The sequence below is a fragment of the Oncorhynchus tshawytscha genome, linkage group LG04, assembly GCF_018296145.1.
Source record: "Oncorhynchus tshawytscha isolate Ot180627B linkage group LG04, Otsh_v2.0, whole genome shotgun sequence".
Classification (NCBI taxonomy): Eukaryota; Metazoa; Chordata; class Actinopteri; order Salmoniformes; family Salmonidae; genus Oncorhynchus; species Oncorhynchus tshawytscha.
Genome location: NC_056432.1, coordinates 61,353,022 through 61,366,203, shown reverse-complemented (window position 1 = coordinate 61,366,203; position 13,182 = coordinate 61,353,022). Strand labels below are relative to the sequence as shown.

At 42.6% G+C, this 13,182-nt stretch overlaps 1 protein-coding gene across 1 annotated transcript; it reads right to left on the bottom strand.

Moving 5' to 3' along the window:
• Window positions 1–1,559: 1,559 nt before the first annotated feature.
• Window positions 1,560–12,589, bottom strand: LOC112235738 (neuronal acetylcholine receptor subunit beta-4-like). The gene is made up of 6 exons (XM_024404257.2): window positions 12,261–12,589; window positions 5,720–5,865; window positions 4,795–4,839; window positions 4,223–4,332; window positions 2,983–4,060; window positions 1,560–2,414 (listed from the first exon to the last, which is right to left on the bottom strand). Exons 1-6 carry the CDS (start codon window positions 12,307–12,309, stop codon window positions 2,250–2,252), a joined length of 1,593 nt encoding a protein of 530 aa, XP_024260025.2. The 5' UTR covers window positions 12,310–12,589; the 3' UTR covers window positions 1,560–2,249.
• Between the last annotated feature and the right edge of the window lie 593 nt (window positions 12,590–13,182).

Below are 13,182 nucleotides of genomic sequence, written 5' to 3'. Positions count from 1 at the left end.
TATGAGGAGGTTACTGGAGTTAAGTTTACAAATTCAAACGAAATTTCTTGTTGACAGTGAATCAATGATTCGTTCAGATGTATGAAAGCAGCTGAATATACCTGGCAGACTTGGTGTAGTCTGTTGTATAATGTAAAGTGGCACACCATGTGAGTGTTAGAACTGAGGGGAAAAGTACAGTATCTGGGGTTTCAAAGGCAAGACCACTTCAATTCACGCGAAGCAAGATTTCCTCACCATGGACAGGGGTATACTGTTGCACCATCAGTCATCGACGTCTTGTGCTGACTGTTAACCTTTTACGGGCATTATACAATCTACTATTGTTCTTCAAGTCACAATGGACAGAAGAAAAAGATGAAACAGCAGCGTTACGATAAAACACGTACAACGCACCAATGTGTTTTAAAGTGTGTGCAAGGTATTCAAGCAAAATTCCTGGAAAAATATGATGGGGGTAGTTCCAAGAGAGGTCATCGATTGAGTCTGAAAGACGCTCTCAACTGTACTCACACCAAAGCCCACACAAAGCCCAGGCCAGGCACCCCCCACCCCCACCCCCAACCCCCTCTTGACAAACAACCTTCACACACCTCATATCGGAGGCTAGACTTCCATTAACCTGCAACCCCATTTTAATGTATTACTTTGGATGCAGCTTCAAACTATCAATCCACCTTCATTAAGAGTAGGAATCCTGCCTATTGCCAAGGTCTCTCCTAAGGTATGTCAAAAATAACAATGGCCTGCTGCTGTAAACAATTCTGTGTGCTGTGTTAACATGTTACATCTGTGCTTATCGAGCTGATGAAGCAGATGTGTGCTGTTATGTTATTGTCATGCCAGTGTGGCTGTATAGATAAAGCATTATTTACAGTTATTTGAACACTATTATTGTAATTCCACCCCCAAATATTCAGACAAAACAAACACCAGAAAGATTAACATCAGGACATAGGTATAATACTACAAACATTGGCAAGACAGACCAACAAAGATGATAAAGATCCCATTTAATAAAAGAGGCTACTCTTTCGGAGAGGTGTAAGTAACTCTATTGGCATAAAACATATATATACGTCATTAGGTCAAAAGCACCCAGCTTGCACACTTCCTAGAAGTCGGTGCGATATACCTAAACACCCCAGCAGGCAGGCTGCTGTTTAAACTGTTAGTGTAATCACATATCATCTGTTGAGGTAGGAGATTCACATGTTTAATGAGTCAGGAACAAAGCTGCTTTGCCTTGTCATTAGCAGCTGATGTGATAGAAAGTCGGTGATTAACAGCGCTCTGGCGATTGATCAAAGGAGAGATTGATACCTATAGCAAGAGAGTCCGTGCAATGTCAACGGATGTGTTGCCAGAGTGGGCATCTACAATGTGGCCAGTAGATGGCACAATATGTAACTTCTCGTGTGGCTGTCAATGTTTCACAATTAGGCTTACTGCCTTTAGGTTTATGCTTCTGTCTTTATGCTTCTGTCTTTATGTTTCTGTCCATGGATAAATCAGGAAACTTACATATAACCAAATAAAAAGTACAAATATGTTTTTAAACTGGAACTGTTTATTGCATCAAAATCCTACATCTGTGGGGAATATCCCCCGTAATTCACAGGTTATAGACTTGTAACTCATACACCAACTCATTTTATATATGGGGTGTATCAGTTAGGAGGCCTCTTTATAACACCCTAGCTTGAGTCATAATGTTCTGAGCTACATGATTTTGCCCAATATCCATCTTATCAATGTGACCTAATATTCTAATTTGCACTTTGAAAATTGCTTTAACTGAGTCAAGCTATTTTATCTAATCACACTGAACATAATTTCATGAAGTACTCCACCACTTTAGACTTGATTGGGTGTTAATGAATTTAATCAAACTCACTGAACTTTTTTTTATACATTTATAGATTTTTTTTCATGACACTTTTACATCTCAACAACAGGGTGACATAACATGGATAGGAGTCAAATGATATCTGACATATCTCTCTGTATTATGTGGGTTATTACTCCACCCAGGTAATGCTTTTCATTCTAGTTTTCGAGGGACATCTTTGTATCTCTGCTTCAGCTACATGAAAAAGTCTTCATTGTACCGTTGTGTCACGTTAGGACCAGGAAATAGAAACAGAAAGAGATACAGAGACTTGTATTGCTGTAGGCCAAATGGCATTGGTTGATGTTCTATGACCCTTGTTTCTATGTTCTATGACCCCCATACCTCTTGGTGGGGTTCAGGTACGGGGTGTGTCTGAGCTGGGCTGCTGGATGGGGACTATTGAATGCTGAAATAGAGGCTGGAGGAAGAGACCCAGGGTTCCAGTCACACACACTATTATAAAGATCCACAGGAACATACGGTCCACCACCATTGCCACATACTTCCAGTCCTCAATCACCTGGGAACACACAGAGAACAAGGTATGGTCACATTACTGTCATGCACCTGTGACATGCAGAAATTGGGTATGGAGCACAATATGTGATTGAGTAAAAAATTATGCAAATGTAATATAAGATGAAGAGACAAAGCGAAATCACCAGTCTAAATATTACTGAGCCAGACCTTGTAGAAGCTATTGACCCTTTCACCCCTCTCCTCTGCTGTTAGCAGTTTTTGAAAGTGGACATTTTTCAAGCCTGGTCACCTCACTTTTACATTGATTTGTTTAAGAAAACGACCTATTACAACAGTCTGGGTTATTTTACTGGATTTTATTCTCAACTACCTCACATCCTAGTATTCTTCATTCCTGGTCTTTGAGGACCACAGCGTGTGCAGGCTTTTGTCCTAGCCCAGCACTTACACAACTGGTCCAGCTGATCAAGGTCATGATCATTAGTGGAGCCAGGTGTTAAAGTACTAAGCTGTACACACTACGTCTCTCCAGGACCAAGGATAAAAAAAAACTGCTTTGAGCTCCTTTCACAACACTAACCCCATGGACACGGTCATGGTTCACTTACATTCTGGTTATCATCGTCCCCCATCATGTGATCAGCCACGAAGCGGACCCCGTCCACTGCCTCCTGGACATCTCCCCCCCAGTCTGGGCTGCCTCTCTGTCGGAGGTCCTGGGAGGAGGGGAAGCTGTTGGGCAGGAACTCGGTGGAGCGGGCCTCCCCCTTCCTGAAGGTGTGGGTGTACCCCAGCGGAGCTGTGACTTTGTTGTAAAAGTGTCCCGGGGAGGCGAAGGCCGAGGCAGAGGAGAGGAAGGCAGAAGAGGAAGACATGGCGGCAGCGGTGGCTGTTTTGGATGTGGTGGTGGCAGGGTAGCCCAGGTCCGCCAGGATGGACCTGCGAGCTCGGAGTTGTCTCTGCTGGCGTAGCCGCTGGCGGGCAGAGTTATTCTGCGGGCGTCTCATGAAGAGCAGATGGGGCAGCTTGTTGAGGAACACTACCTTGACCCAGGAGGGCATGGTGTGTGTGCTGGGGGAGCGGTGGTGTACGTTGAGCACACACACACTGGTAATGATAGAGAAGGTCACCAGCACCATGGTGAACATTAGGTACTTCCCGATCAGAGGCACGTCCAGCGAGGTGGGAGGGACGATCTTGGAGATCAGGAGGAGGAACACAGTGAGGGCCAGGAGGACTGAGATACACAGTGTCATCTTCTCCCCACAGTCAGACGGCAGGTAGAACACCAGGATGGCCAGAGAGGTGATGAGGACACAGGGGATGATTAGGTTGATGGTGTAGAACAGCGGCTTCCTCTTGATGATGAAGTCATAGGTGAGGTCCACGTAGGTAGGATCCAGAGGGTTAACCGTCCGCCTGCCCGGTAGGGCCAAGATGTCCCATTCCCCACTGGGAGTGAAGTCGTCCATGCTGGCCACCCCTGTCTTCAGGACCAAATCGAGCTCGGTGTGGTCGTAGGTCCATGACCGGAACTTGAGCGTGCAGTTCTGCTGGTCAAAGGGGAAGTGCTTGACCTCGATCTTGCAGGCACTCTTATAGATGGCCGGAGGCAGCCAGACGATGCTGCCGTTGAACTGGACAATGGCATTGGTGAAGACTGTTACCTCATAGGTTCCATCCGCACTATGGAGAGAGTGATGAGGGAGGTAGGGGGAGAGGACAGAAACGAATTATGTCTTTATGAGAAAATGTATTACAATCACAAGTTAGATTTTCGTGATCTGTAAATTACATGAGAAAATGTGTTCATCATTTGGAAAATATATCTGGACAATGAATACTTACTTGTTATAGAGCACAATATCAGGTAACCAGATGTGTCTGGAAGGAATACGAAGCTTGTCAATGCCATCATATTGAGAAGGGTCCCATGATAGCCTGTAGTCATCCCAGTGCTGGAGAGACAGGGGGTTACATATTTTACATTGTAGTTATTTCGCACACACTCTTATCCAGAGCAACTTAGATAAGCAATTAGTGTTAAGTGCCTTGCTCAAGGGTACATAGAGATGTGTTTCACCTAGTCGGCTCAGGGATTCGAACCAGCGACCGTTCGGTGACTGGCCCAGCGCTCTTAACTGATAGGCTACCCTCACTGTTCTGACTGTTACACTCAGTCACATAAGGACTTTCTGCCAGATCATTTCCAATTACACAATTAATTATCATTGAAATGAAAAGTGGTGAAGGGTGTGGGCACAATTATCATTCTGTTCTGTTCCGGATTGTCTGAGTCAGAGGCATAGTTCTGCTTCAATTCAGGTTCAATGAGAAGGACACTGGAGCTGGAGACGGACGAGGGGGACAGACTAAGTAATGAATGATTAATAGGATAGGACCATAATCTTCACAATTACCTGTGTGAGCCAAACATTGGTGGTCATAATCTGCTCTCTCTCATTCTGGAAATTAAAAAGGCGGAGTGTTAGCTTCATTTAAAAACAGATTATTTACTATACAATACACAAAGCATGTTGAATGACAAAACACACATACAGACTCCAGCACACATTCCTCTAGTGCACATGCTTGATTTAGAAGAGAGTAAAAGTGAGAGATGTGTTTCCACGCTGAATAAATTCCCTGCACATGGGGTCAATTGTTAAGATAAATGACACCCTCGCCTGGGACACATCTGCCATCTGAGCGCCGTTGGACCTGTTGATAAATCCACAGAGCGCTTGCATCAACTCTGAACAGCAAGTAAAACGAACACCCCTAAATAGGAGTGGGCAGCAGAGTGGGCAAACCTCCAATGCACGCAGCAGCACAATGCTTTAAAACAAATATGTCACACTTCTCATACCATTACACTTTACAGGACATTCAAATTTCAATTACCAAAGAGGAGGACAATAAGGACAATAAGAAGCCATAAACAGAGAATGTATGTGTTCTGGTGATATTCTCTGGGCCATGCAAGGGCAGGGAGGAAGGGAGGACCCTGTAAATCAGTGTGGGACTCCCAACGTCCTCTCCTGAGGCAGCTTTACAGCTCTTTCTTAGGCAATGTGCTGAAGTTTCAATCTGGACATGACAGAGACGGAGAGCCCTGCCAGATCCATCCTATACCCATGCTGTCATTAGGGGCCAGGGCCTTTCAGTAGAATGTGTGTAAGTAATTAACATGGTTGCCACTGACTCCTCTGAGCTCTGCTCTCCCTTTCTGTTCTCTCATCTCTGCTCTCTCCTCTCCTCTGTGGTCTCCCTCATCTGCCCCATCTCTCCTCTCCGTCTCAGGGCCTCTACCTGGCTCTATGGAATGGCTATCATGAGACTGACCACACTGATGAGTTGGGCCAGGGACACCTGTAGTTTGACAGTGACTCGCTCTGTCCTGTTCACAGCTGGGCGGATCAGCTTGTTGTAGCGATCGTTTCTAAGCAGCCAGTTCATCAGACGCTCCTCTGAGTCTGCACAACTGCAACCTGTGGAAAGATTCAACAGTGATTTGGAGATAATTGCGGGAAATAGTCAGAGTTGGTACCTTTATTGCAATTGTGGTATGACAATGAAAAAACTAGATTACTGTGTGATTAAAAAAAGACCCACTGGCTGTATCTGTTGTGTTTAGTCACTGGTTTTATAGCTGGACTGTCACGCCTGTCTTTTTATGTTGTTTAATGGAGCATGTTTCATAGCCCTGTTTGGACTGGATGAAGACTGTGTTGCTGACTTCAGTCTTTCAGCTCCCCAACCCAGGACAAAGAGGAGCAGATCAAAACACCTAATGTGACACTTCCTGGTTTTTATACCCTTTCACCTGGAAGTGTTTAATATCACTCCAAACAAACTGAATGTCTGATAGGGCTTGGGCTGTGTTAAATAGATAAGAACAAAATATATGAGGGCTTTGGAGCTTTTCTGCAGAATCATTTATATCCACGATATGGGAGGGAAGATGTTTCTGCAGAATGTTAACAATTCTGCTGTTGCAGAGCCAGAGCCTAAAGCCACATGATCAGCCATGAGCTCCAGCCATGAGCTCCAGCCATGAATACCACCACGATGCGCAAGTCAGTTTACCCCCCTTCCCCGAAAGAGGAAGGACAGGGAGGCATAGATGATAAAACGCTCTCTCTTCCACCAACAACCCTTTCTTCCCCCACCAGCCCTCCTCTATAGTGAGTAATGCTCTGACATACAGTAGCAGAGAGTAGCTGAGTAGAACAGTCAGGAGAAATTGTTTTGGAGAAAAATGCTTCGTCAAATGGTACATACCCTGAAGTAATCTTTACGATAGCTGCTAAGACTGTTGCACTGAAAAATATTAATTTGAAGAGTCATGGTTTGATATTTGGTATTTTATTAGGATCCCCATTAGCTGTTGCGATAGCAGAAGCTACTCTTCGTGGGGTCCACACAAAACATGAAACATGAAATAATATTGAACATTAATAGACAAGAACTGCTCAAGGACAGATATACATACATTTAAAATGTTACGTAGCCTAGATTTTTAGGACATACACACAATATCAATATCAAATAGGGGAGAGGAGTTGTTTTTTTTAAAACCAGGTTTGTTTAAAACCTGTTTACTTGAGCAATCTTGGATGGAAGGCTCTTCATAATACTGTACATTTTCTTACATTTGTTCTAGATTTGGGGACTGTGAAAAGACCCCTGGTGGCATGTCTGGTGGGGTAAGTGTGTGTGTGTCCGTGCTATGTGTAAATTGACTATGCAAACCATTTGGAATTTTGAACACATTGTTTCTTATAAAAACAAGAAGTGATGCAGTCAGACTCTCCCCTAATTTTAGCCAAGGGAGATTGGCATGCATAGTATAGTTTCAAATGTACAGATTATGGTAGGTAAAAATAAGATACATGTTTATACTATAGATCTCTTCCCAATAGTGTATTATCAGACAGGCCCATGTGCCAGTTTGTGCCAGGCAATTACCATAAATCCTAATTATTGAGGAATAGTTTCATGTAGAGTTGAGAGTTCAGGAGTGTTCAACAGACAATAGACTGGTGCATGTTTTCATGGGTACCCTATCATTAGTCACTTGGCTGGACTCCCATCAAACACAATGGGTCCTCTACAAGACAGATGCCATATTGTCAAACATCCACACTCCTTACCCAGAGGTGAAGGGCACTGGCCAGTGGGAGAGCAGGCAACTCAAACTAATAATCACTACCTGCTGAGAAGGGCTATTACACTGTCCCTGTGTGTGTGTGTGTGTGTGTGTGTGTGTGTGTGTGTGTGTGTGTGTGTGTGTGTGTGTGTGTGTGTGTGTGTGTGTGTGTGTGTGTGTGTGTGTGTGTGTGTGTGTGTGCGTGCGTGTATCAACAGGGTCTTGAAAAGGGGAGACAGCCTATAGGGAGGAGGTAAGAGACCTGGCGGTGTGGTGCCAGGACAACAACCTCTCCCCCAATGTGAGCAAGACAAAGGAGATGATTGTCGACTATAGGAAAAGAAAGGCCGAACAGGCCCCCATTAACACTGTCGGGCTGTAGTGGAGTGGGTCAAAAGTTTCAAGGTCTTTGGTGTCCACATCACCAACGAACTATCATGGTCCAAACATACCAAGACAGTCGTGAAGAGGGCACGACACCACCTTTTCCCCCTCAAGAAAGTGAAAAGATTTGCATGTGTCCCCTGATCCTCAAAAAGTTCTACAGCTGCACCATCGAGAGCATCCTGACCGGTTGCATCACCGCCTGGTATGGTAACTGCTTGGCATCTGAGCAGAAGGCGCTACAGAAGGTAGTACGTACGGCCCAGTACATCACTGGGGCCAAGCTTCCTGCCATCTAGGACCTATACACTACGCGGTGTCAGAGGAATTCCCCCCAAAATTGTCAAAGACTCCAATCACCAAAGTCATAGACTGTTCTCTCTGCTACAGCACGGCAAGCAGTACCGGAGCGCCAAGTCTAGTTCCAAAAGGCTCCTTAACAGCTTCTACCCCCAAGCCATAAGACTGCTGAACAATTAATCAAATGGCTATTCACATTGACACTGTTTATTATCTATGCATAGTCACTTTACCCCTACCTACATGTACAAATTACCTCGACTAACCTGTACCCCCGCACATTGACTCGGTACTGGTACCCCCTGTATATAGCCTCGTTATTGTTATGTAATTTTCTCGTGTTATTTTTTATTTTACTTTTTAAATATTTTCTTAACTCTATTTCTTGAACTGCATTGTTGGTTAAGGGCTTGTAAGTAAGCATTTCACGGTAAGCTCTACACCTGTTGTATTCGGCGCATGTGACAGATAACATTTGATTTGAATATACATTCCTTTTAATGGCAACCATTTAAAAGTGTGGCGTTGACATTATGTTGATTGGCAGGAGAGGGCAGCGGTGTTAATAGAGTGACTGAATCAGCAATGGTTGACTTTTAAAAAGGTTACTCTGCTCTACGCTCCAGAATACTGCATTCTCAAATATTGCATCTATGACGAGATTTGGAGGTGCATAATGCACCCTGTCTTTTGACCCAATAGAAAACAGCAAGCAAAAAACATCCTGTTATCTGGATTTCAGTGTTGGCCCTCAAGACATGCCAGAGGTCCTACTGATTACAGAACACTGTGGCATTTAGCTGTATGGTTAGAATATTACTGCCAGGTTCTCCACGCTGAGCACAGACAGACTATGTAGCTTGGTCACCAGCCAGGTCTGTGTGCTTTAGCCATTTGCCCTGGCTTTATTTTCAGGCCATACATGTTATAACAACGAACCAAACAAGACAGAGTGGACAAGTAAAATGCTACACATAGCATCTATCCCAGCTGTCAAATTCGCTTGCAAGAAGGTGCTGTAAATGGCCAGTGTACTGTATAGGCAAAGTGTGATATATGATCCTTTACTCTCCCAGTGACTTCCCTCTCTTCTTGAGAAGGGCCGGTCAGAGCTCCTTAATCATTGTTATTGTGGCCAATTGATGCCCATTTGTTGGAAACCTTTTAACCAAACTCCACCTCTAACCACAGCACAGTGAATACACACGTTTTTTCTATGATAATACCCAGAATGCCCTTATATTTGCTGACTGGTTGTAAAGGCTACTGTAACAGGTTTGTGCTTCAGGATAAGAGAGAGCATTTGCATTGAAATATACAATATACAGTGCCTTCTGGAAGTATTCAGACCCCTTGCCTTTTTCCACATTTTGTTACGTTACAGCCTTATTCTCATCAATCCACACACAATACCCCACAATGACAAAGCAAAAACAGGTTTTTAGAAGAAAATAAATATTATAATTTTTTAAAATTCAAATCAAATCATTAACCAACAATGCAGTATTAAGAAAAATACCTAAAGGAAAATAAGAAATAAAAGTAACAAATAATTAAAGAGCAGCAGTAAAATAACAATAGCGAGGCTATATACAGTGGGTACCGGTACAGAGTCTATGTGCGGGGGCACCAGTTAGTTGAGATAATTGAGGTAATATATACATGTAGGTAGAGTTATTAAAGTGACTTATGCATAGACAATAGAGAGTAGCAGCAGTATAAAAGAGAGAGGGGGGAATGCAAATAGTATAGCAGGGCAGAAATGTGCCATGTTGAAAGTCACTGAGCCCTTCAGTAAGGCAATTCTACTGCCAATGTTTGTCTATGGAGATGCCATTAGTCTGGGTAGCCATTTGACGAGATGTTCAGTGGTCCTACGGCTTGGGTGGTAGAAGCTGTTTATAAGCCTCATGGACCTAGACTTGGCGTTCCAGTACAGCTTGCCGTGCGGTAGCAGAGAGAACAGTATGACTAGGGTGGCTGGAGTCTTTGACAATTTTTAATTTATTTTACCATTATTTTACCAGGTAAGTTGAGACCCTTTAATCAGTACTTTGTTTGAAGCACCTTTGGCAGGGATTACAGCATCAAGTCTTCTTGGGTATGACGCTACAAGCTTGGCACACCTGTATTTGGGGATGTTCTCCAAATTTTCTCTGCAGTTCCTGTCAAGCTTTATCAGGTTGGATGGGGATTGCTGCACAGCTATTTTCAGGTCTCTCCAAAGATGTTCGATCAGGTTCAAGTTCAGGCTCTGGCTGGGCCACTCAAGGACATTCAGAGACTTGTCCAGGCCTCCAACCTCACTAATACCGAATGGAAGCATGTCCCCGCAGCAATGTTCCAACATCTAGTGGAAAGCCTTCCCAGAAGAGTGGAGGCTGTTATAGCAGCAAAGGGGGGACCAACTCAATATTAATGCCCATGATTTTGGAATGAGATGTTTGAGAAGTGATGTTACGAAAAAAGGGGGGGGATATATATATATATATATATATATATATATATATATATATATATATATATATATATATATATATGTTATGTGTGGTATGGTTACATAAGACAGAAGGTTATTTAAGGCAAAAAAATGAAAGGTGGGTGGGCATATAATGCGAACATCTAACATAAACTCACCCCATTCTGTACAAATGTGCGCAACCGCAACATTCAAACGAGGCTAAAAAGAAAACTAATAGGACTGTAGCGACTGTGTTGACGTCAAAATCGGGGGTGTGAACTAGGTTTCTACTCAAGCGTTGATCGACATTTTTGAGTCATCATTGCATGCGATCATCATTCTCAAAGCGCCGCCCCAAAAACCCGATTCAAATTCAACACGAACCTTCAAATAGGTATGTAATGACACATTATATAAACTCTTTATAGTGTTGTATTTACATTTTAGAGGCGATAAGGTGATAAGTTGGACAGATCGAGTGAAAAAAAGCAATTTTCCCACACATCTCTCCTTCTCACTACCACACATTAGTTTCGCTTCCCCACCCGATATTTGGGGCTCATTGCCTGCTTGAATTGTGCAGAAACGGGCAGCGTTTAGGTCATGTAATTGATTTAGTTGGAAAGGGGATAAATTGTGCTTTACAATGGTATTGACATTGCAGTTGATCTGGAAGTATTACGTTTTTGGGGCGCTAAAATAAGGGCAATTGTACGGACCAAGGCGATGTATGAGTTTACGTTAGCAACCCAAAGGTTGAATTTTCAGTCTCATCACGAACAACTAGCTAATTATCAATTTTTCCACTACTTACTACTTTTTAGCTACTTTGCAACTACTTAGCATATTAGCTAACCCTTCCCTTAACCATTTCACCTAACCCTTCCCCTTTAACCGAACTCCTAACCTTAACCCCTAGCGTAGCTAATGTTAGCCAGCTAGCTAGCATTAGTGTTAGCTACGTTACCACAACAAATTGGAATTCGTAACATATCATACCTTTTGAAGATTCGTAACACTTTGTACATTTGCAAAATCGTATCATATTGTAGGTTTTGAATATTGGTAATATATCATACACATTGTAATTCATAATATATCATTTGAAATGGAGGATGGATATCCATAAATTAATACATTCCATACCAAACGTAATGTATCATACTGAATGGAGTGTATCTGATTAAAGTAAATAATAAGAAACGCTCTTAGGCCAGGTTGGCTGATTAGCCTGTGAATGTTCTTCACTGCTTGTCCTATGTGCGAATCAATAAAGGGTAATACAAATATTGTTTTATTCTCTTGACAGTATTGTATCTAATTTATTTAAGACATATGATTGTTGAAATTAATGCATCAATACATGTTGAACGATGTTCCTCTTTGATAATAAAATAAACACCTTTATGCACTCATGGACATTTGGCATTAAATTAAATCATTTCTTACATGCACTGTTGGTGAATTACAAAAGTTAACCTCCTTTCTGAATATGTACAGTTATAACAACAAGAACAACAACCCATTGTAGAGAGATTTTTCAACTGAACTGACTATGCAATCGAAAGTCACATACATTACATACTTACGTTTTAACAAAGTGAAAAGGAAAGCGAGGAGAGTGAGAGTCCGAGTCATTTTGACAACAGTGCCACGAAATCCATCCGTGTCCTCATTCAGGAAGCCTAATAATAATAATAGGATCTAACGTATTTACCGAGCATTCCCAACTCCTAAAAAGCTCCAGACACGCGCGCCTGTCCGGCTCTACAAATAACGACACCCGCATTAGTTAGAACAAATGTTTACTGAAAACGGTGTGTCTGTACCAGGTTGAGATTTGCAGCAGCGTTGCGATAGAAACGAGACCCTTTCCCCAACATACACCGTTCCACATTCCTTACTCGTTGCGCATCGCTCTCACACACACCATGATCTCCTGAGCGCAAATCTTGGATCGACTAATTGCTATTTTCCATTCTTCCTTCAATGTTGATACTTAACCATGTGATCTGTTATATGTTATAGGCAGATTTCGGTGATACTACTTAGGCTATAAACAATAACATTTATGACAATAAAAATGTTTTGTTTTCTTCATGTATTAATCCACAACAAAATCTATCAATCAAATGTATTTATAAAGCCCTTCTTACATCAGCAGATGTCACGAAGTGCTGTACAGAAATCCAGCCTAAAACCCCAAACAGCAGGCAATGCAGGTGTAGAAGCATGGTGGCTAGGAAAAACTCCCTAGAAAGGCAGGAACCTAGGAAGAAACCTAGAGAGGAACCAGGTTATGAGGGGTAGCCAGTCCTCTATCAAATCTATATTCATATGACCATATGTGACCATAGTGCCATGGGTTGAATCTAGACCACTATATGTATGCTAGTTTAAAAAAAAAATATATATTTATATTATTTTCCCAATATCAAACCTGCCACATAAGTCACCAAAACACCAATTAGGTCACAGGATGACCTACAGTAAGTTACCCTAAATGAGTAT